The 23743-nt window shown below is 44.2% G+C and overlaps 1 protein-coding gene across 3 annotated transcripts in view; it reads right to left on the bottom strand.

Annotated features, from left to right (window-relative positions):
- The window catches only part of efl1 (elongation factor like GTPase 1), a 237538-nt gene that overhangs the window by 55779 nt on the left and 158016 nt on the right, over window positions 1-23743 (bottom strand). For 2 of the 3 annotated variants that reach the window (XM_033050218.1, XM_033050219.1), the window contains exon 20: window positions 23597-23717. In XM_033050218.1, coding sequence (XP_032906109.1) covers window positions 23597-23717 — 121 coding nt within the window. Of the gene's footprint in view, window positions 1-22720; window positions 23718-23743 lie in introns of those variants that run through there. The other variant, XM_033050217.1, reaches the window with a different exon arrangement.

Below are 23743 nucleotides of genomic sequence, written 5' to 3'. Positions count from 1 at the left end.
AGTCTGCCAAACACTTCAGGGAGCTTAGTTGTGCCTCATAAACACAGGAGAAGCTGAAGTGAAGCTTGCGACTGAACTAAAAGCCTCGATTCCCAGCCGCTGCTGGACTCCTGCAGCCTTTAAATTCTAAACAGCTTTGTAGTGAGGGGTTGCCCAGGATCTGGGGGCGACGGGGCAGATGGCACGGAGAGCGGGCCAGAGGCGGGCCCACCTCAACGCTGCGCATCTTTCCACCGTGGATGTGTACTGATTGGCAGCCTCGGCTTCCAGTCAGTAGCTGCAGGAGCAAGAAGAGAGAGCGGCCACGGAGTTTCTGGTCCCGTGCATTGCTGGAAGAGAAGGCGGTCATGCTGACCCAGCGGTTGAGTTGCTGTCTCACAGCGCCAGAGACACGGGTTCAATCCTGACTATGGGTGCTGTCTGTACGGAGTTTGTATGTTCTCCAAGCTCAACAAATTCAGCTAATGTACGGGGTGATCATGGTCTCAGTGGGCCAAAAGGCCTGTTTCCACACTGTATCTCTGAAGTCTAAAGTCTAATTTGAAAGTCTTCCTTTGTGACACTACATTTAAAATGGATGTTATAGAAACATGGAAAATAGGTGCAGGAGTAGGCCATTCAGCCCTTTGAGCCAGCACCGGCATTCGACATGATCATGTACCCAGTTCCTGCTTTCTCCGCATATCCTTTGATTCCGTTAGCCCTAAGAGCTAAATCTAACTCTCTCTTGAAAACATCCAGTGAATTGGCCTCCACTGCCTTCTGTGGCTGAGAATTGTACAGATTCACAACTCTCTGGGTGAAAAGGTTTTTCCTCATCTCAGTCCTAAATGGCTGACCCTTTATTCTTAAACCGTGACCCCTGGTTCTGGACTCCCCCAAGATGAGGAACATTTTTCTTGCATTATAAGACGCTGGTAGTGTGGAGGGACCCTGCATATTTCATGCCCTGTTTAACCCTTTAACCTACAGCTATTTTCAAAGCCCCTTGTGCAGTATTCTGTACGGCTTTATCCTTTAGCGCCTCGCTAATTCGTTAAACAAACTGCCTGCAACCGGGATCTAGAGTTTGTGGTTCCCCAGCCTAGCAAGTGGATTTATTAGGGTCTGTAGGTCAGACATAACGTCAACTTTCCATAAAATTAAATCCCATTCAAACTCACATTTGGGAAATTACTTATGTCAAGAGTTATAACTTTCCTAATGTTGAGAAATGACATTTGTTTTTACTGTTTTATTTTTAAAAAGGCGTGGAATTATTTTGAAAGGGATGTTTAATTGAGGGAGGATTGGCTGGCTTTCGGTATTTCATTACTGCGGCATTTTCATCCTGCAATTTAATATCGAAAGTGGAGTTACAGTTAAAGTAAGAAATCTAATTACTTCTGGAGTTCATCAACAGCAATAAAACCTGCATTAGTTTGAAACGTTTTCTGATCAACTTTTCATTAGAGTCCAGTATTTGTTTTATGTGCAGGAAATGTAACACCGGTAATTTGCAAGAAAATGCTTTCACTTTTCATGAGATCCCACATTTAGTTGAGTTTAGCTTATTGTCACGTGTACCGAGGTACAGTGAAAAGCTTTTGTTGGGTGCTAACCAGTCAGTGGAAAGACTATACATGATTACAATGGAGTGATTCAGTGTACAGATACAGAATAAAGGGAATAACGTTTAGTGCAAGGTAAAGTCCGGCAAAATCCGATTAAAGATATTTTGAAGGTCTCTCATGAGGTAGATAGCAGCCTAGGACCACTGTCCAGTTGGTAATAGGATGGTTCAGTTGCCTGATAACAGCCAGGAAGAAACTGTCCCTGAAGCTGGAGGTGTGCGTTTCTATACTTCTGTAATGTCTGCCCGCATGTGTATAATTTCACTGTGCAGTCACACATGCGACGGTTAAAGCATCATTGACCATTGAAACAAAGCTGTGTTACCTTCAACCATAACAGGGGAGCACTTTGAAATAAATATGCGAACTCCAGCAGGTTTAAAAGGATAATCAATTGCCAGGGTAACACTGTCTCCCCTTTGACAGGGCGGTGGCCTATTTGGGGACAATAATGTGAAGCTACGATGCTGTACACTAAGTATCAAATGCCAGAGTGCTCAATATTAGCTGATTGGTCAGGAAGATGTCTAGCAGTTATTTTTCAGGCACCTTGGAATCAGGTCAGTTGCTAAACGTATCCACTCACGATATCTCTCGGGTGTGTTTCATTGTGCGACAAGGACTCGCACAGACAGGAACACACAAGGGACTAATCCGCAAGCTGCTTTTTATAAAACACTCCCTCTTCTCCCCTCTCCCATTATGCAAGACACACAGAAATGTGAAAACACACACCTCACATTCAGGGATAGTGTCGTCCCAGCTGTTATCAGGCAACTGAACCATCCTATCATCAACAAGAGAGCGGTCTTGACCTCCCATCTACCTCATTGGAGACCCTTGGACTATCTTAAATTGGACTTTACCTTGCATTAACCGTTATTCCTTTTATCATATTTCTCTGCACTGTGGACGGCTCGATTGTAATCATGTATTGTCTTTCCGCTGACTAGTTCGCACGCAACAGAAGCTTTTCACGGTACCTCGGTACACGTGACAATAAATTATTCATATGGTGATCCAGCTCTTGTGCCTTAAAGCTACAGCACGGCCGACTCCACCGCCTGCAGAGGACACAGTCTAACCCAGACAGAAATAAAGGGATTAGATTTTGAGTTCCTTTGACGCTGGCTTGCATTGATCGGCTACTTGGCCTCCTGCCAACAGCTTCCTGTGACTCCAGTTTGTGCCTGGGTTCCAGCGCGGCTACAAAGCCTGAATGAGAGACTTGTTCTCCTCGCGCCCAGGACAGCCCGCCTGCATGTTAATATGTGATAACACTGGCAGCACTTTCATGGCTGTGTAGGAAGGAACTGCAGATGCTGGTTTAAATCAAAGATAGACACAAAATGCTGGAGTAACTCAGTGGGACAGGCAGCATCTCTGGAGAGAAGGAATGGGTGACGTTTCGGGTCGAGACCCTTCTTTAGACAGAAGAAGTTGAAGAGGTTTCGTCACCCATTCTTTCTCTCCAGAGATTCCGCTTATCCCACTGAGATATTCCAGCATTTTGTGTCGATCAGCACCTTCATGGGATCATCCTTGTACGGTGCAGACAGTCGGCAGGGGAGGGGGCAGGGAGATGAGGGGGGATTCCTCCAGGGCCAGGAGAGGCTGGTATGAGGGGTGATGGTGGCACACACTGGCACTCACATCCAAGCCTCCCGCTAAGTGGGCTGCACCATCTGCTGCCCAGATCCACAGTCAATCAGCAGATCGATCAGGAGTTAGTCTGATGGAACTGCAGATATTGGACCACCATCATCTGCCTGCCTGAAGATGCTGGGGTTGGTTGTAATCTGTAGCACCAGCAGCAGTACATCCCCATGGCAGTCAAATTGACTTACGACAAAACTGTTTTAGGTGGAGCAGTGGTTGAGTTGTTGCCTCACAGCGCCGGAGACACGGGTTCGATCCTGACTACGGGTGCTGTCTGTATGACGTTTGTACCTTCTACCTGTGACCGTGTGGGTTTTCTCCGGGTGCTCTGGTTTCCTCCCACATTCCAAAGATGTGCAGGTTTGTCTCTGAGAGCCCCTAGTGTGTGTGATAACATGGGGCATCGCTGGTCGGCATGGACTCGCTGGGCCAAAGGGATTGTTTCCACACTGGATCTCTCAACTAACATTTACGGACCGCTTAGAAATGTGGAAGAGGATCGAGGGAAAGAAATTGTTAGTGGGCGAGCACATCACATTCAGATTGCCACGTGCGAAAGAATAAAGCACAATAATTGAGCTAAAAATCAGTTGTGAGCCATAATTTCCATGTAATGTGCATAGGAAACGAATGTAAACCTGCACAAAACGGACCTATCCCTTGGGCAACAACTATATCAATCCAGGACAATCGCTTTCAAATTTGTTTCTCAAGAGATTCATTTTAATCAAATACACGTGATCCAATTAAATTAGTCGGCAGCCGTAAACGTATATATTGGTGCAATGAATCCATGCTGGCTGAACCCTAACAGGCAGAGCCCCAAGCAAAGTATATTTCATCAATATTTCACTGTCTATCCTGCACACTGGGGACAAATCACAGAAGCCAATTAACCCTTAAACCTCCACGCCTTTGGAGTGTGGGAGGAAAACCGTAGCACCTGGAGGAAACCCACGCAGGTCACGGGGAGAACGTACAAACTCCGTACAGACAGCACCCATAGTCAGGCTCGAACCCGGGTCTCTGGTGCTGTAAGGCAGCCACTCTACCGCTGCACCACCGTGCCGCCCATAAAGCAATTTGTCTGCAGTCTCAACAAAAAAAACATCACACATTCCTTCTCTCTCGGTATGCTGCCTGACCCGCTGAGTTACTCCAGCACTCTGTGAAACATCACCTATCCATGTTCTCCACAGATGCTGCCTGACCCGCTGAGTTACTCCAGCACTCTGTGAAAAATCACCTATCCATGTTCTCCACAGATGCTGCCTGACCCGCTGAGTTACTCCAGCACTCTGTGAAACATCACCTATCCATGTTCTCCACAGATGCTGCCTGACCCGCTGAGTTACTCCAGCACTCTGTGAAACATCACCTATCCATGTTCTCCACAGATGCTGCCTGACCCGCTGAGTTACTCCAGCACTCTGTGAAACGTCACCTATCCATGTTCTCCACAGATGCTGCCTGACCCGTTGAGTTACTCCAGCACTTGGTGCTTTGCTCACGTTTGCAGCATCTGCAGTTCCTTGCGTCTTTAAAGAATTTTGAAGATTATTGTGTAGACAGGCAGCTGAAGTCTCCCATGTAACACAAGTACCTACAAGCGAGCCATTGTCATGTATAGTCTTTTCACCGACTGGTTAGCATGCAACAGAAGCTTATCACTGTACCTCGGTACACGAGACAATAAGCTACACTAAGCGATTGACATTTCATCATAGTTTTGGAAGCTAACCTCACACAAACAACAACTATGGAGAGTGAGTGAAGATGAGTAGCAGTGACCTACAGCAGGTGTCGTGCAGCACAGGCCACTGATAGGAACTGACATCCTCTCCCATTGAATACAAGTAGAGGAGGTTGGTGATTGATTGGCTGTGATTCTCCCCACAAGGTGACTATATCTACCAACACAGGAAAGGCCATGCCCCATGAATGTCAGTGTTCAAACCCACTGTTAAACTACAAACCACCAACATGATAAATCCCACAGTAGACCTTGTATGTAGCAATTCTTATTTTACCTAGCCTCATTAAACAGTTGAGAAAAGCCCGCATATTACCAGCATTCTTTCCTAATTCTGCTTTAATTATTTCATGCACTGTGGCAAAAATAGTTCCAATGATTAAAAGAATAGCTGAACGGAGATCAAATATATATTGAGGAGTGGAGAGGTTTTATCTGATGGTACGCATTGAATCAGCTACGAATGTACTTGCATGTGTAGGAATTGGCCACCATCTATGACCTGTGGTTCTCAAACAACCAGTACAATTTTCCATCCTGAACTGCATGAAGATGGAATATTTCTAATTTGAGCGCAGCATCAAAGAATAATAATCAACCCTTTCATTCCTGTAACATTTGTTATAATCCATGGTTGCCTTTATACCCATTAACGCACCGATTAAAGCATAATAAAATGTCATACGGAACCAAGGGATATGGAGGCCCCACAGCAGAAGTGTCCATGTGGCGGGGCTGGAAACTGGAAGTATCCTGAGCTAATTCTGCCACCACCATCATCTATGGCTCCCACTTATTGTCGCCGGAAGCTTCAGAACGGACGATGGCAGCGATGTCGACATTTGAAACATGGAAGATGGACACAAAAGAAGAAGAAGGGATATGGAGAGAAAGCAGGAATGGGGTGCTGATTTAGGATGATCAGCCATGATCAGATTTTACTTCGGAGTCACGTGAGTGACTTCGTGAAGAACCCCGCCTACGGCGCATGCGTGTCATATCGCATACACGCATTGAACGTGTCGGACCTGGGGAGGACGTCCCCTTGAACGGGAGAGTTAAAAAGCCGGTCGACGGCAGGTAAGTGATTCTGCATTTTCACCGTTTTTTAGGAATGGATAGAGGACGTAGAAAGGCTGTGAAGAAGCTGCAGGATGTCGGCGGTAAAGGTGCCGGGGACCCGCAGCAGCAGCCGACGGCACAGGCAGTTTGCGTTGAGCCAGCTGTGCCAGATTCAAACCCCGCGCCGGGAAAAACTAATTCTAGACCGGGCGGGAAGGCGAAACGCAAAACGAACCGCTGGGAAAGTGAGCCCGAAAAATCGCCGGTAAATACTTACTTGTATAGCAGTGATGATGACCAGCTGCAGGGCATAGAGCAGCCGGCAGCGATCGCATCTGCAGAGCTCGGAAAACAGTACGAGTGGCTGCAGCATGTGGGGCCGTCATCTATCTGTTTGGAGGAGTACCGGGACGGCGAAAAAACGGCGTTTGCAGCGGCCGGGAGCAACCAGAGCCGGTAGGCATGGCGACGAGTTGCGATTTAAACCGCGTGCGACTAGTGCCCGAGGGCACGAAAGTCGGCAGGAGCGGTGGGCTAAAAAGAAACACCCGCGAGCGACTAGTGCGGGAGAGCACGAAAGTCGGCTGGAGCGGTTGTGGGAGGAACATCTCCATAGTGTCAGGCTCCAGAAAATGGATAAAAGCCGCACACATACAGGTGTAAGTCCCTCAGAGCATGGCCAGAAAAGGCTGCTGGACATATCATCCTCATCTGAAGAGGGTGTTCAAGGGCTGCCTGACTCGGACTCTGAACAAGAGTCAGAGCCACGTTCCCATATGGAGGATGAGGGAACACAGTTGCTGGACATGGTGCACACATATTTCCAGCAAGAAGAAACTGGAAAAGACCTAGAGGCCAGGATGGCGGCCAGCATTGATTATATGACGACCTATCACCTCAAAACTGATACCTTAGCTGAGGTATGGGCAAGACATTTACCTCCGCGAAATTGTGCGGCTCTGAATGTACCCAAGGTGAACCGAAGCATTTGGAGACACGTGGGGCAGGATATTCGGAGTCTGGATATAAAAATACAGAATGCTAGTAAAGGACTCTCGGCTGGTATAACAGCTTTGGCCCGTAGGCTGGAAAATGTGGATATGTCCAATGACATGAAAGACGCTTTAGCACTGTTTTGCAATGTTCAATTTGAACTGAACAACATCAGGAAAGGGGCTATTCAGCCAACGTTAGACCCAAAATTTGCAATCCTGTGCAAACAGAAAGCCATAAAACCTCAAAATTTGTTGTTTGGGGGTGACCTATCAAAACAGGTCAAAGATTTGGAGGAAGAGGCCAAAACGTTGGGCCTAATAAAAGCGACCAAAGGATATGTCGGAAAACGGTATCATCCTTATGGGACGACTAAAAAAGCAAGTACTAGTATGTATAGTACGAAAAATTGGAGAGAGGCCAGAGGAAACCAGCAACAGCGTCCTTTTTTAGGGGTTGGCCCGGGACGCCCACAATGGAAAATGCGGAAGCCTCCACTTCAACATTTACCCCACTTTCAACCTCAAGGCCCTCCGCAACCTCGGTTAAGACCAAGAAATTAACACCACCGATAACCATGGAGGTAGGTGGGTCTGTGCCTCAAAAATTAATAAGGAGCACAGAACTTGGAGGGAGGTTGCAATTTCATTTGGAAGCATGGTGTAAGTTAACTGTGGATAGGTATATCCTTAGCAGTATTAAGGGATATCTTATAGAGTTTATACACATACAAGAACCTCCAGTACAACATACACCGGACAGAACTTATATGCTTACCAAATTAGACAGAGCTAAACTATAGAGTGATGGCATATTTGGATGATATCTTGATTGTGGGGAAAACTTATGAATTGGCTAGTAGAGCAGTGGTTGCCACAAGAAAATTGATGGAACAGCTGGGATTCATTATCCATCCAATTAAGTCAAGATTAACACCTGCAACTAATATTGATTACTTGGGGTTCACTATTAACACACTTGATATGTTAGTGACTTTACCTATAGGGAAAGCCACTGAGTTCCAAAAGGATTGCACAGAGCTTATTAATACCGTTAAACCATCCATTAGACGGGTAGCCAGGATTATTGGGAAAATTATAGCCACGTTTCCTGCCATTCAATTTGGACGATTGCATTACCAAAATTTACAGAGAGAAAAAATTAGAGCACTAAAAATTAATAGAGGCCATTTTGATAGGCCTATGGAGCTAACAATTAGAGCTATAAAAGAACTACAATGGTGGGAACAAAATGTTATATATAGCTCCAACCCAATAGTTATTCCAAACCCATCTGTGGTATTACAAACAGATGCCAGTGCACTGGGTTGGGGAGCAACGGATACCATCTCGAGCTCTGGAGGGAGATGGAATATACAGGAAACTAACCTACTTACCACAAAGGGTATAAATTACTTAGAAATGTTGAGTGCTTTTTATGGTTTAAAATCTTATTGCTCGGGAATGCTTAACCAGCATGTTAGATTGCAGATAGACAATACCACGGTGGTGGCATATATAAATCATATGGGTGGAAATATATCAATATCCTGTGATGAATTGGCAAACCATATTTGGGAATGGTGTATCCAAAGGAATATTTGGTTATCGGCTACGTATCTACCAGGGATACTTAATTCAGTGGCAGACGCCAGGTCACGAAAATTTAATGAAAATACGGAATGGATGTTAGACAGAAAGATATTTGCTGATATCACAGCAAAGTACGGAAGGCCGGATATTGATCTTTTTGCATCCAGGTTAAATCATCAGTTACCTAGGTATATATCATGGGAACCAGATCCTGAGGCAGAAGCTACAGATGCATTCTCTTTGCACTGGGGGAAATGGTTCATTTATGCATTTCCTCCTTTCTGCCTCATCAATCGGGTACTACGGAAAATTCAGCTAGACTCGGCATCTGGGATTCTCATAGTACCTGATTGGCCTACCCAACCATGGTTCTCGGTGCTGCAGGATTTGGTGCTTACACCATATATTACTTTAAAACATAGTCCTCAGTTGCTGGTGCATCCGGTGACTGGGGACAGCCATCCTTGCCATAATTATCTAAATTTATTGGTTTGTAGACTCTGAAGGAACCATTTCGGCATATGGGTTTATCTGATAGAACTGTGGACATGATCACAGCAGCACAGAGACTTTCCACTCAAAAACAATATTTATGTCATGTCAAGAAATGGACTAAATACTGCCTGGACAACAATCTAGACCACAGAAAGGTGGATATTCCAGCTGTCCTAGAATTCCTCACAAGCCTGCACTTTGAAGGACTCAGTTACAGCACGGTCAATAGTGCTAGGAGTGCCTTGTCCAGTTATTTATGGGAAGGCACAGAAAGACAGGGTGTCGGCTCACATCCTCTAGTAATAAAACTGCTACGAGGCATCTTTAACACTAACCCACCAAGGGCTAGATATAGCCAAATCTGGGATGTGAGCGTAGTCCTAAAAATGTTACGGAATTGGTCACCGGCTACGGCATTACCGCTAAACTATCTAACTATGAAAATGGTTATGCTTATGGCGCTGGTCACAGCGCAAAGGGTCCAGTCATTACAGAAGTTAAGATTGGATAACTTGACGGAGGCGACAGGAAGGCTGATTTTCGTGATCCAGGGCCTTATTAAGCAAAATAGACCAGGATCAGCGGGTCAGGTGATAGAGTTCATAGCCTATCCACAGGATGAACGTCTCTGTGTAGTAAAACACATCATGTTATATATGGACAGAACGAAGGCTATCAGAGGCAATGAAAAGGCTCTTTTAATTAGCCATAAGAAGCCATACCATAAAGTCTCGACTCAGACCATTTCACGGTGGCTGAGATATTGCTTAGTTCAGGCAGGAGTGGACACTAATGTATTCAAATCTCACTCCACCAGGGCTGCATCTACATCAGCAGCTAATCGCCTGGAGGTACCGATGGACAATATCCTCAGAACTGCAGGATGGTCATCAGAGAAAACGTTTCGCACATATTACAACAAACCAGTTAGAAAAGAAGAAACGTTTTCGGGCAAAATTTTGAGTTCTATTTAATTTACACCTGAAGCTTATAAGGTTTATAAATTGATTTAATAAATATTATTTACAATTTTTGCTTAAAAATGTTGGTATCATTGTGTTTTTTTTTTTTTTTTTTAAATACCAGTAACAATTTCTCCCAAACTACCAAGGCAGTTGTGAAGATTGGACTCGTTCCACGGCATGAGGTCACAGAGCTTTGAAGTCTTCACGAAGTCACTCACGTGACTCCGAAGTAAAATAGTAAGATTAAACGAGAACTTACCAGTTTGAAGTTTGATCTTTATTTTATGAGGAGGAACGTTGAGGGAATACGTGCCCTCCGCTCCCACCCTTATATGGTCATATCTTAAACTGGTATCTCTTTAATAATCTTACTATCTTAGGTCATTATTTTCTATCTGTGACCTCACACCGCTGCTTTGAAGAATGACACGCATGCGCCGTAGGCGGGGTTCTTCACGTATTCCCTCAACGTTCCTCCTCATAAAATAAAGATCAAACTTCAAACTGGTAAGTTCTCGTTTAATCTTACTATTAAATGGCGGTGCTGGCTCTAAAGGGCCGAATAGCATACTCCTGCACTTATTTTCTATGTTTCTAAGTTCCGTGCAGAAGCACACACTCTCCATCGATGGAGGGTCATAGTCATAGCTATCCAGCACGGAAACAGACCCTTTGGTCCAACTTATTCATGCCTACCAGTTTGCCTAACAGAGCTATCCCACTTCATAACCGTAAGATCTAGGAGCAGAATTAGGCCATTCGGCCCATCAAGTCTACTCCGCCATTCAACCACGGCTGATCTATCTCTCCCTTTCAACTCCATTCTTCTGCCTTCGCCCCATAACCCGACACCAAATCAAGAACCTATCTCTCTCTGCCTTAAAACTATCCACTGGCTTGTCCTCCACAGCTGTTTGTGCCAAAGAATTCCACAGATTCACACCCTCTAACTTGCCTACAACTTGTCCTTATCCCTCCAAACTGTTCCTATCTGTGGAAATTACCATGAAGTGGTGGGAACTTGCAAAATGCCCTTTCCTACAATATGAATCCTCTATCTACAATTGCATTCAGTCGCTAATTCCCATCCGAATATGTATTGAATATACAGTTTACCATTAATTTCTGCCCAATCTCAATGTTTACCAGTAATAAAATCATTTGGATTATATTTCTTTATTTCAGGTTTTACTAATTATGCTAAATACGTATTAGTCAGTGATTTATCTCTATAATTGCTATCAAAAGGCATATTTACAGGTAGGGTTCAGACGGATGTGGGCCAAACACAGGCGATGGGACTAGCCCAGAATGGCCAGCGTGGACAAGTAGGGCTGAAGGGCCTGTTTCCATGCTGTCTAGCTCTACGACTCTATTTCACACATTCATCGAAAGTTAGTTTTACACAATCAATTTGCTCCGTTTTAATTCTGGAATACACAACACAAAATTGGCAGCAGTGTTGCAGCGGTAAAATGCTGCCGCACAGCCCCAGAGACCTGGGCTCGATCCTGACTACGAATGCTGTCTGTGCAGAGTTTGCACGTTCTCCCTGTGACCACATGAGTTTTTTCCGGGTACTCCGGTTTCCTCCCACACGCCACAGATGTGCAGGTTTGTAGGTTGTGGAAACATGGAACTGCAGATGACGGTCCTGAGATGGGCCCTGACCCAAAAGGTCACCCATCCTTTACTCCAACTTCTCCCTCCTACACGTCCTCCCCTCTTGTTCACCACTGGAGTCGTGTCCAGAATGGGTGCCTGGTAATTCACTCACTAAACCCCTCTCCTTCATCTCCTGTTGAAAACAGCTCTTTGTCAATTCTTCTGAAGATCCTTCCCAATTCTATTTCTGTCTTTGAGTTTCATCTGCCTGAGTTTGCATGTTAATGGTGTTATATAAGTGGAAATTGTTGTCACATTTGAGCATTTACTTATATTTAAACTCCAAACAGCTCGGAATGCTGTTGCCCAATTGAGTTAGCACTGATTGCCAGGGTAACGGCCCACAACATTGTATACTATGTTCAGTTTCTTCTCGAAAAGGAAAACAGAAGTATTGAGAACTCAATTATCTAAAGCCACTTTGCTATCCTATGACCTGTAAACATCAGCATATCTAACAAGCTCCAAACTACATAGGCTTGGGAACGTTGTTTCATCCGAGCACTATTAGATCTTGTTTATATATAAATACACACACCCACCCACACATATATATATATATATATAGGGTGATTTCACGAAAGGTCACTGGAGCGTAAATCCCCACTCACGTGACCGAAAATTTTAACTGGGGGACAAGCGTCACTTCCGGTACATGTTAGTGGATGGGAAAACACGCACTTTCACACCCGCTAAAAACATCGAAAACGGCCAGTTTTTGAGCTGCAATTTACGGAGCCAGTCGGGGTGACCGTGAGGAACAGCTACCTAAATTTACAGTCCAAAAAAAAGATAGAAACTAAGGTAAATACAAGAGGGAGCTGAAGGTGTAAAAAAGGCGGAAGTGCTCGCGGACTTTTTTCGTGGAGATTTAAAGATCCAAAATATCGGGAATTATCGCGTTTGCTCGCTGCATTTCATCAAAAGTGGCATTATTGACTTTGTTATCTTTATTCATTTGTTAGATGAAAAGTATTAAAAGTTAGAAACCCGTCAGTAAAATTGCAAAATCGCCCATGGTTCTCGGGTGGGTTTTAACATGCAAAATGAAAATGCTTCTGAAGCTCCATTTACCATTTAAATAATCGTAAGCATGCATCTGAGTAAAATTGATTTCCAAACGCATTGAGAGTTTACGATTATTTAAATGGTAAATGGAGCTTCAGAAGCGTTTTCATTTTGCATGTTAAAACCCACCCGAGAACCATGGGCGATTTTGCCATTTTACTGACGGGTTTCTAACTTTTAATACTTTTCATCTAACAAATGAATAAAGATAACAAAGCCAATAATGCCACTTTTGATGAAATACAGCGAACAAACGCGATAATTCCCGATATTTTGGATCTTTAAATCTCCAAGATAAAAGTCCGCGAGCACTTCCGCCTTTTTTACACCTTCAGCTCCCTCTTGTATTTACCTTAGTTTCTATCTTTTTTTTGGACTGTAAATTTAGGTAGCTGTTCCTCACGGTCACCCCGACTGGCTCAGTAAATTGCAGCTCAAAAACTGGCCGTTTTCGATGTTTTTAGCGGGTGTGAAAGTGCGTGTTTTCCCATCCACTAACATGTACCGGAAGTGACGCTTGTCCCCCAGTTAAAATTTTCGGTCACGTGAGTGGGGATTTACGCTCCAGTGACCTTTCGTGAAATCACCCTATACACACACACAAATATATATGTACATACATACACACACATATACACACACAATTTAGGAAGGGAGGAATCTGGAGCAAACTGGAGAAAACCCACATGGTCATGTGTAGAACATGCTAACACCGTTCCGACAGCGCCCATAGTCAGGATCAAGCTCCGCTCTATGATCTTTGGTCAGATCAGACCCAGATCTCTGGCGCTGAGGGGCAGCAACTCTACTTCTGCGCCACAGTACTGGATCTGGGGAGAAGCCAGCCCCTAGATGACTCCATATCACCAGCTCTCCGTTAGCCAAAGATAAGTTTTGTTTGACGTTATTCAACATGAAACTGATTGAGCAGCAGTTGTGAGAAGGATTGTTGCCAAGGTTTATCAGTGTTTTATTCAGGTCAGTAGTTCTCCCCCCAACACATCAAACTGCTCTGGAGGCAGCACCGTGTGGAAAACCACAATCAGTCTCCTTAGTCACCACACAGGGCCATTGGGGCAGCATTAAAGAGAGTTATTCCCTGCAGATTAAGACGATGATTAAAGCAGGACTACATCAAAGTACTAAGTAATAATATAGGTAGTTATTAGCGCATGGGGTCAGTCATATGAAGGTGGCTTCATAGTTTGGAAAAAAACTTACTGTCTACCAGCAAAGTGTTGAGGGAGGTACAGTGGTGCAGCGGGTAGAGCTGCTGCCTCACAGCGCCAGAGACCCCAGTTTGATCCCGACTACGGGTGCTGTCTGTACAAAGTTTGTAGTTCTCCCTGTGACCACGTGGGTTTTCTCCGGGTGCTCCGGTTTCCTCCCACACTCCAAAGACGTGCAGGTTTGTGGGTTAATTGGCTTTGATAAAATTGTAAATTGGCCCTAGTGTGTGTAGGGTAGTGTTAGTGTGTGGGGATCGCTGGTTGGCTTGGACTCAGTGGGCCTGTTTCCGCGCTGTATATCTACAGTAAACTAAAAGAATCAACTCCATCGCTCGCTGTGGGGAAGTGTCAACAAGGCAGGCTCAATCATCACACAGAACTGGAATCCACAACAGCAGGAATCTGATGTTTAAAAATACATAAACTTACATATAAAAGTAATCGCTGCCCTGGGAAGAACAAGAAGTTAAATATAAACACAATCTAACCTAAGTTTTGTTTATTTTAGGTCCTCTACGACCCTCCGAGTCTGCATCGACCAGCGATCCCCGCACACTTACACTATCCTACACACACTGGGGTCAGTTTACAATTTTATGGAAGCCAATTAATCCACAAACCTGCACGTCTTTGGAGTGTGGTAGGAAACCGGAGCACCCGGAGAAAACCCACGTGGTTGCGGGGAGAACGTACAAACTCCGTACAGACAGCACCCGTAGTCAGGATCGAACCCGGGTCTCTGGCGCTGTGAGGCAGCAACTCTACCGCTGCGCCACCGTGCCGCCCTCAAGATAATGAAATAAAGTGAAAGGATTGGATAGAAATTGGAGAAATGTAATTTTCAGAAACAGCGTAGAATTATGAATATTTGGAATGTTCTATCAAGCAGAATAATAAAATGTAAACACACAAAATATGGGCAAACATGGAACTGCAAATGCTGGTTTCCAAAAATGACACAAAGTGCCGGGGTAACTCAGTGGGCCAAGCAGCATCTCTGGATAATTGGAATAGGTGACCCTATTTCAGGTCGGCAACCTTCTTCAGACTGATTGCGGGGGGAGAGCGGGCAGTGGGGTTAAGAACCTATTCCACCTATTACCTGCCACCCTTTATCCCACCTCTCCCCTTCTCCAGCTTTCCTGAAGACTCAGAAGATTCAGCGTGAAGAAGGGTCAGGCAGCATCTCTGGAGAGAAGTAATGGGTGACGTTTCGGGTCGAGACCCTTCTTCAGTCTGAATCCTTCTCTAGTCTGAAGAAGGGTCTCGACCCAAGACGTCACCCATTACTTCTCTCCAGAGATGCTGCCTGTCCTGCCGAGTTACTTCAGCTTTTTGTGTCCATCTTCGGTTTAAACTAGCATCTGCAGTTCCTTCTTGCACAGTCCGAAGAAGAGTTCAGACTGGAAATGTCACCCATCTTTTTTCTCGAGATGCTTCCTGACCCGCTGAGTTACTCCAGCACTCTGTGAAACGTCACCTATCCATGTTCTCCACAGATGCTTCCTGACCCGCTGAGTTACTCCAGCTCTCTGTGAAACGTCACCTATCCATGTTCTCCACAGATGCTGCCTGACCCGCTGAGTTACTCCAGCACTCTGTGAAACATCACCTATCCATGTTCTCCAGAGATGCTGCCTGACCCGCTGAGTTACTCCAGCACTCTGTGAAACGTCACCTATCCATGTTCTCCAGAGATGCTGCCTGACCCACTGAGTTACTCCAGCACTTTGTGTCTATTGAAGTGTTCACTGCCACCGTGAGGCTTCACCACCACTGCTGAGGCTCCACTTCACATGTCATTGTTCCTCTATTAGCTCATTTGTCTGAAATGGAGATTTTACTAAACACCACTGGAAAGCGTAAATGAATTTTGGAATGAAATATTCAAAACAAGCCATTGGGACATGGTGTCCATCATAAAATGGAGCAGTTTTATTTCCCTCACTCTTGGCAACTACCTCCCAGCCAGGGACCAAACATCCTGCAAAGGAGAGCCAGACAAGGCTTGGCTACAGTCAAGTATAATAGTGATTTTTTTCCTTCTAATGTTATTGTCAATAAACTGAATTAGGATTATTATAGTAGGTTCAAAATATAATGAAACATTTCATCCCAATGGTGACTTCTTTAGTACAACCTGAAGCCATGTCTTTCAAGATAGCCTTTGTTATCTTATAAATATATTAATTATCAGAATTCCAGGCAGACCAAAGAAAACAAATAATCAGGTGTTTGTGCTGTTCTAGAATGTGAAAAAATAAAATCATTATACAGATTCACCCATGTTTTCCTGGAACAAGTGCAGAGCAGTAAGTCTGGTGTAGGATCATCCACAATGTAAGACAGAGGACTGAATCTATAAAATGCTTCAGAGGTCCACAATAAGTCACCAAATTCACGGAAGGTAGACACAGAAAGCTGGAGTAACTCAGCGGGACAGGCAGCATCTCTGGAGAGAAGGAATGCGTGACGTTTCGGGTCATGGTCCTTCTTCAGACTGCTATACGATCAAATTCATGGAACTGTTGCCAGTCAAATATTCCCTCTTACGTATAGGTGCAGGTGAAAATGTGAATGAGAATCTGTTCTTCTCAACAAATGAACAAACACGTGTCCACCTATTACTTGCCACAACTCGTCCTGCCTCTCCTCTACCCCCCCCCCTCCACCCCCCCAATCAGACAGAAGAGGGTCCCGACCCGAAGCATCACCTATCCATGTTCTCCACAGATGCTGCCTGACCCGCTGAGTTACTCCAGCACTCTGTGAAACGTCACCTATCCATGTTCTCCAGAGATGCTGCCTGACCCGCTGAGTTACTCCAGCACTCTGTGAAACGTCACCTATCCTTGTTCTTCAGAGATGCTGCCTGACCTGCTGAGTTACTCCAGCATTTTATTAAACCAGCATCTGCAGTTCCTTGCTTCATGCAGTGTGGCAGTGGCCATACTCCCAGATAGACTGTAGGTCTCAGCCACAACCTTCCAGCTTTGTGTAGATGCCTCATGCTGGTAGTGAGGGAGTGCCGCACTGTCAGGACTGAGTGCTTTGAACCAGAGGGTGAAGCCGTGTTGAATCGGCTGCTTCAGGTGAATGATAATGACATATGGCACCAGGGGAAAGAACAGCAATGCTTATTGATTCTCATCCAAAATAGCAACAGCGATTAGTAATCCCATTGCTATTTCAGGGATCCTGACGTATTAGATTCACAACAGTCTCCGCATTCCACAAATAAATCATGAACCTGCAGCTCTTTGAGAGATATGTAAAATAAATAAAACATGAAGGTTCAGTTGGCAGCAATGTCACGTGTGAGTCAGCAGGTTGTTGGTTAAACCCTCATTCCCGAGACTACATCTACATTCCAGCACAGGACTGTGCGAGTACTGTATGGACAGTAATGCTGTTTGATGTGGAAACTTACATAACGCCCTCTGGCAGAGCAGCAAGACTATTCTCCCCAGTCTCCTGTGCAATGTTAGTCAATATCGGCAAGAGAGGTTATTGGGTCGGAAGGAACTACAGATGTAGGTTTAACCTGAGATAGGCACAAAGTGCTGGAGTGACTCAGCGGGTCAGACAGTATCTCTGGAGAAAAGGAATAGGTGACGTTTCGGGTCGAAACCCATCTACAGAAAGAGGTTATTATCACATAGCCCCAGTAATATACCATATTCTGAGTACATTGAAATATCTAAAGAATAATGGCACTTTAAAACCCCCACCCCCACATCAGTCTGAAGAAGGGTCTCGACCCGAAACGTCACCTATTCCTTCGCTCCTTAGATGCTGCCTACGCCGCTGAGTTACTCCAGCATTTTTGTCACATGTTGTTCGTTTCACGCCACGATGTCAGTCCTCTGGCCTTTAACACTGGCATTGTGTCAGGGCATCCTTTGGACAAAAGGCACCAGTCATTTGTTTCCACTTGGCACTCTTATACCATACGTGGAATTCTTAAAACAGAGTAAGTTCTGCATGGTTGACATTTATTGCTAGCTCAGTGTTTTATTGGTGAAAATAAATAAAATATTACTTTCTCGGTTGGCTTTCTGGGGTTTTCTATTTTTTTAACGGTCAAACTCACAAAGTTGAAGTCCTGTTTACCGAGCAGACCAGGCAGCATCACCATTACAACACAGGACTTACCCAATGTAGAAACAAGGAAGTGCAAATGTTGGTTTATAGACAAAAGGTGCCGGAGTAACTCAGCGTGATCATCGATCAAAATGCTTTCGAAGGATTGAGTGTGAGAACAATTGTTGGTTGGTGTAAGTGCAACATGCACAGAAAACACAACACTATATAGAGACATGGGAGCCAAAGCAGTCCACCCAGCTCACAAATATTTTCTATTAGTCACTGGGATAGTGGCTGATCTGTTCGGCATTCGTTTCCAAAAACCTCGATGCTGGTTCAGGGAAATCTAGCAATTTCAGATCTGTTTCTGCCATTTGACCTGGGATCCCTTCCAATGAGCAAGAGAGTACCAAACCTCTACCAACCTTTTACAGAAACAAGGAACTGTACATACTGGTTAATACATAAAAGGACACAGTGCTGGGGTAACTCAGCGGGTCAGGCAGCATCTGTGGAGAACATGGATAGGTGACGTTTCACTGAGTGCTGGAGTAACTCAGCGGGTCAGGCAGCATCTGTGGAGAACATGGATAGGTGATGTTTCACAGAGTGCTGGAGTAACTCAGCGGGTCAGGCAGCATCTGTGGAGAACATGGATAGGTGATGTTTCACAGAGTGCTGGAGTAACTCAGCGTGTCAGGCAGCATCTCTGGAGAACATGGATAGGTGACGTTTCACAGAGTGCTGGAGTAACTCTGGTACATGGATAGGATGGGTTTGGAGGGTTATGGACCAAGCGCAGGCAAGTGGGACTAGGATAGCTGGGACATTGTTGACCGGTGTGGGCGAGTTAGCTGAAGGGCCCATTTCCACACTGTACCACTCTATGACTCTACCACTGCGCCACCGTGCCGCCCTAGTCTGTTGGAGTCATGAATTAGAAGCATTGCCGAGGCTGGTCCTTGCCCTAAAGCTGACCCTCACATGACAGGAGAGGTTGTGGGTGCAAGGGTCTCCTCTGTACTACAGTGAGCTGAAGTGAATCGGCATGATGGGGAGAGAGTCATGAAAATTAATCTGTAACACTGAGGGAAATTAAGAGAAAATGAATCCTGATTCAAGATCATATCACTGTGATCAACAACGACAGCATAACTAGAAAATCGCCCATGCACAAATGGAGTTTGTTCATGTATAATTAAGCTGGCAATTATATTAAATAATCCATCTGCTAATCTACTCATTTATGTAACTCACACACTTACATAGATAGACAAGTAGATAAGCAGATGGATGGTATATTACATGTACACATGCCAGCTTAATTATATATTAACAAATGTAAGATGTTATTAATACAGAAAAAACCAGCTTGTATAATAACATAAACCAAATCTGGAATAGATCGATGTACTTTGAACTCAACGATAATTTTTATCTTTTCAAAGAATTTGTTATGCATCGGGGTTTGTATTTATTGGAGATAATACAGTAACATAGTTTATTCCTGCACAAAGACAGCTACAAAGAGTATTGCTATTGAAAGGCATTGCTTCTAGAGAGCAGAGAGACCCATTGAGTAGTTGAGTCTCAAGATGAATGACCCTTATAACATAACCAATGAACAAGAACAATAAGATTCAAGACACCATTATTCACTGATATCTTCAAATCTCAACTCAAATATCACTTGGTGCTATTCAAGCGGTGAAGCACGCCAGCTACCCAAGTGAAATGTATTCAGCATCATTTACCACCCGGACTACTGAACTGTACTGGGAAATAATAGACACAAAGTGCTGGAGTAACTCAGTGGGTCAGGCAGCATCTGTGGAGAAAAAGGATGGGTGACGTTTTGGGTCAGGACCCTTGAACGAGATGTGAAGCAACCTCTGAGAAGATTGGACTGTTAACAACCCAGGTCTAATTTACATAGTATATGGTGCTCTGAATATTGCTCCTTATTTCCCTTTAACCCATTCCTCCCAGTGGTGGCAGTGAACCTGTGGAATTCTTGAGGCAGAGATGGATTCTTGATTAGTAAGGGGGGGGGGGGGGGGCAGGGGTTTATGGAATCTGTATGGTTTCTGGTACCTGTTGAGGAATCGTTCCAAATTATCCATGACCTTCACAATAAACTATTGTGAATTTATTACAGATAATGTATCTTTTCTTGATATACCATTCAAAGATCTAATCTTGCACTGATCAGCCCAGGATGTTTCTTCCAAGACTAACGGGTGAGGAGATAAAGATCAGAGGTCTGCCTTTGAGGTCCACAATGTGGACCTAACCGCTTTAAATAAAATTGTGCTCTCGAGTAGCTTTTAATCCAAATCCATATTTAATCAGCCAGTTCAAGAACAGATTAGTCCACATCTGCCTTTAACAGGTCAACATCCACAGTTAATGTACACTTACATAAGTGGAATTTAAATCTTGCCATACATTAGCACCTCAAAGGGTATGGCGTGGGAGAAAAGAACCAAACAAAGCCAAGAATAATTGTTAAATAGATAGATTCATTAGAATACAACTTCTTTACTCATAGAAAATTGCAGAAAAGTTATTAAGCTCCAGTCAAACTATGAGAAATTGCTTTCTGATTGTTCAATAATCTCAATGGTTCAGCAAGCTGCCAATTGGGGCAGAGTTTCCATACTCTAGACTTTAAACACTCACCCAGCTCCCTGTTCACATAGTCCCCTTAACCTGCCCCCTTTAACCTCACTGGGTTCACTTTGAAACTTACTGTGTAAGGTAGACAAAAAAGCTGGAGAAATCAGCAGGTGAGGCAGCATCTATGGAGTTCCTTGGGTCTCGACCCGAAACGTCGCCCATTCCTTCGCTGCACAGATGCTGCCTCACCCGCTGAGTTTCTCCAGATTTTTTGTCTACCGTAGATTTTTCCAGCATCTGCAATACTTTCTTAAACTTACTACTGTGTAATATATTTTTTTAAATGAATTATAAGTATGTGGGACTGTTAACAGAGCAACGTTCCATAGTCCAAAAAGTTTGCCTGTTCGACATAACCAAAGTCCTGGGGTTGATAGATTATCTGTCTTACAGTAAACAATATATATATTTTCCAAACAGCCTCTTTCATTCGCAACCACTTTGTCTTTTTAATTTTCATATGTGTTTGAATGTTTTAAAAATATATTAATATAATTTTTTCCACCTTCTCATGTTTAGAATTCATCATATTATTTCAAACCAAATACAAACCATAAATAGGTCAGTAAATCTACAGCGATATTTAGAGGCAATTGATGCACTATTGTTAAAACTGGTCCGCTCCCAGAACCATACATCTTAAGCACAGTAACATTACATACGCATTAGAGAATCAGTCTTTAATTATATGTTACAATGCAGCAAATAGAAAAGGTTTTATGTATCACAAACTAGAATAGAACAGAATAGAATAGAATGCCATTTATTGTCATTTAAACACCAAGGTTCAACCGAAATTTTGTTCCTGCAGTCATAACAGCAAAAAACCAAAACACACAATTATCACAATTCAACACAAACATCCATCACAGTGAATCTCCAAACACCTCCTCACTGTGATGGAAGGCAAAAGTCTTATCTCTTCCCTGTTCTCTGTTCTTTATTCTTCTCCCGCAGTCAAGCAGTCAAACTGCTGCATCGAGCTGATCGAGGCTCTTGATATTGGAGCTCCCAGCGGGTGATGGTAAGTCCCGCGGTCGTTTAAGCCACTCCGGGCGATGTAAGGCCCCGCTTCGGGTCGATTTAAACCCCTCGATTCAAGCTGGCGATTTGGCCGTTGCGGGAGCTCCGAAAAGCGGTCTCCCACCAGGGACCCGCGAGCTCCCGATGTTACCGTCGACAGGGCCTGCAGCCGAAGCCTCCGAAGTCGGGTCGCAGCCGCGCTCCACCACAGCGCTCTGCGCTCCGAAGTCGGCCAGCTCCGCGATGGTGACTCCGCAGGCTCTGCGACTAGAGCCCCAGGTCGATTCCGGTTGGAGGCCGCTGGCTCCACGATGTTAGGCCCCAACGACAACGGGGACTCGACAGGGAAAAGGTTGCGTCCCTGTACAGGGAAGAGATTAAAAAGATTCCCCCCCCCCCCGCCCTCCCACATATATACAGCTAAAAATATAGTAAGACTAAAACCAAAAACATACACCTAACAGGACAAAAAGAAAGAAAAGACAGACGGACTGCAGGCGAGCTGCAGCTGTTTGGGCAGCGCCGCCGAACTACTGACCAAAGTTGATGTTTACAGAAGATTGATGTAAAAATGCATTAATAGTCTACTCTTAATTAAGGTAACACTTCATTTTGGGAACATTGCGACTCCAATCTGTGTTCTTTGCCTGCATTGAAACAATTTGAATTATCCAAAGCAACCTAATGATCAGCAGTAGACTATGTGAATACCACGTGTTGTGAAACAAAAGAACTGGAAGCCGAGCCCAATCTGAGACATCCTTTTTTCTGTGCGGTTTGGGCTGGAGCATGGAAATGTAAGCTCTGAGATGTAAAGCTGGAAAAATGTGCACTGCGATGCATTTATAGAGCAAGTTATTTATTTCAAGATTAATTTCTATACAACCAAAATCTTTGAACAAGTAACATATCGCCGAGGCTGTAATATCTGCAGAAGGTGGAGTCCCCATTGTGCTTTATGGAAGTTTAAAACATCTTGGAAGTAACCGAGTGTGTTACAGCCATCTGAACAACACCCAAGGATGTGTGGGCATCCCCAAAATGTAACTTTCACAGACACTTCCTCTATAAAACCGTACCACATTGCAGGAAAGTCACTGGTTTCATTTCTTCCTGTAAAATTATTTCAATGGGTGGTTAATTAGTTTTAATTTAAACCTGGTGAGTGCAGTCCACCAGGAGTTTGTGAGCATTACATTCTTGAAATTTCAATCTATATCGACTGAATCAGGATTAGGGATGATTAAAGGACTCCACTGTGCTGCTTTAGACTCTCGGGTTAGTTAAGAGTAATTCAAACCAGACCAAATGAATGTCAATTGCCAGCATCTACAAACGACACAGGGTGCCATACAAATGCCTGACTTCATTAGCCACACGTTTAAGTAACTGCAGCACATTTTCTTTCAATAAAAAGTATATTTCACATATAATCTTAACATGTTGTAGTTAAACCGTGACTTCTGCTGATGGCAGTTTATATTCAATAATTGGAACAGTGATTTGAGTTTGAAGGTTTTTTCATATTAAAAATATTAATATGAATTTGCCAGTTCTCAAATGTGCTAATTTTATATTTCATCTGCAACCTTACCATTCTTTACAGATGAGGCCGTATCCTTGCAAGAATGAACATTCTGAAGCAATTATTTATTTTTACTGAGGGTTCTCTGTTTTTCAGCATGCTCAACAATCTTCTCTTCCACATACAGACCTTTCCGTTTACGGACAGTGTTCATGTATTTGTGCGCTTGGTTTACGGAATCAGCTTTCTCTCCAAAGTGCAGGTACTCCTCTTCCGTTGTGGGAACCCAGTCGGGATCACTCGGTATGACCTGCATGACAAAGAGGAGACAGCAAT

The sequence above is a fragment of the Amblyraja radiata genome, chromosome 34, assembly GCF_010909765.2.
Source record: "Amblyraja radiata isolate CabotCenter1 chromosome 34, sAmbRad1.1.pri, whole genome shotgun sequence".
Taxonomy (NCBI): domain Eukaryota; kingdom Metazoa; phylum Chordata; class Chondrichthyes; order Rajiformes; family Rajidae; genus Amblyraja; species Amblyraja radiata.
The sequence above is the reverse complement of the archived record's forward strand: the minus strand, read 5'-3'. Positions and strand labels throughout refer to the sequence as shown.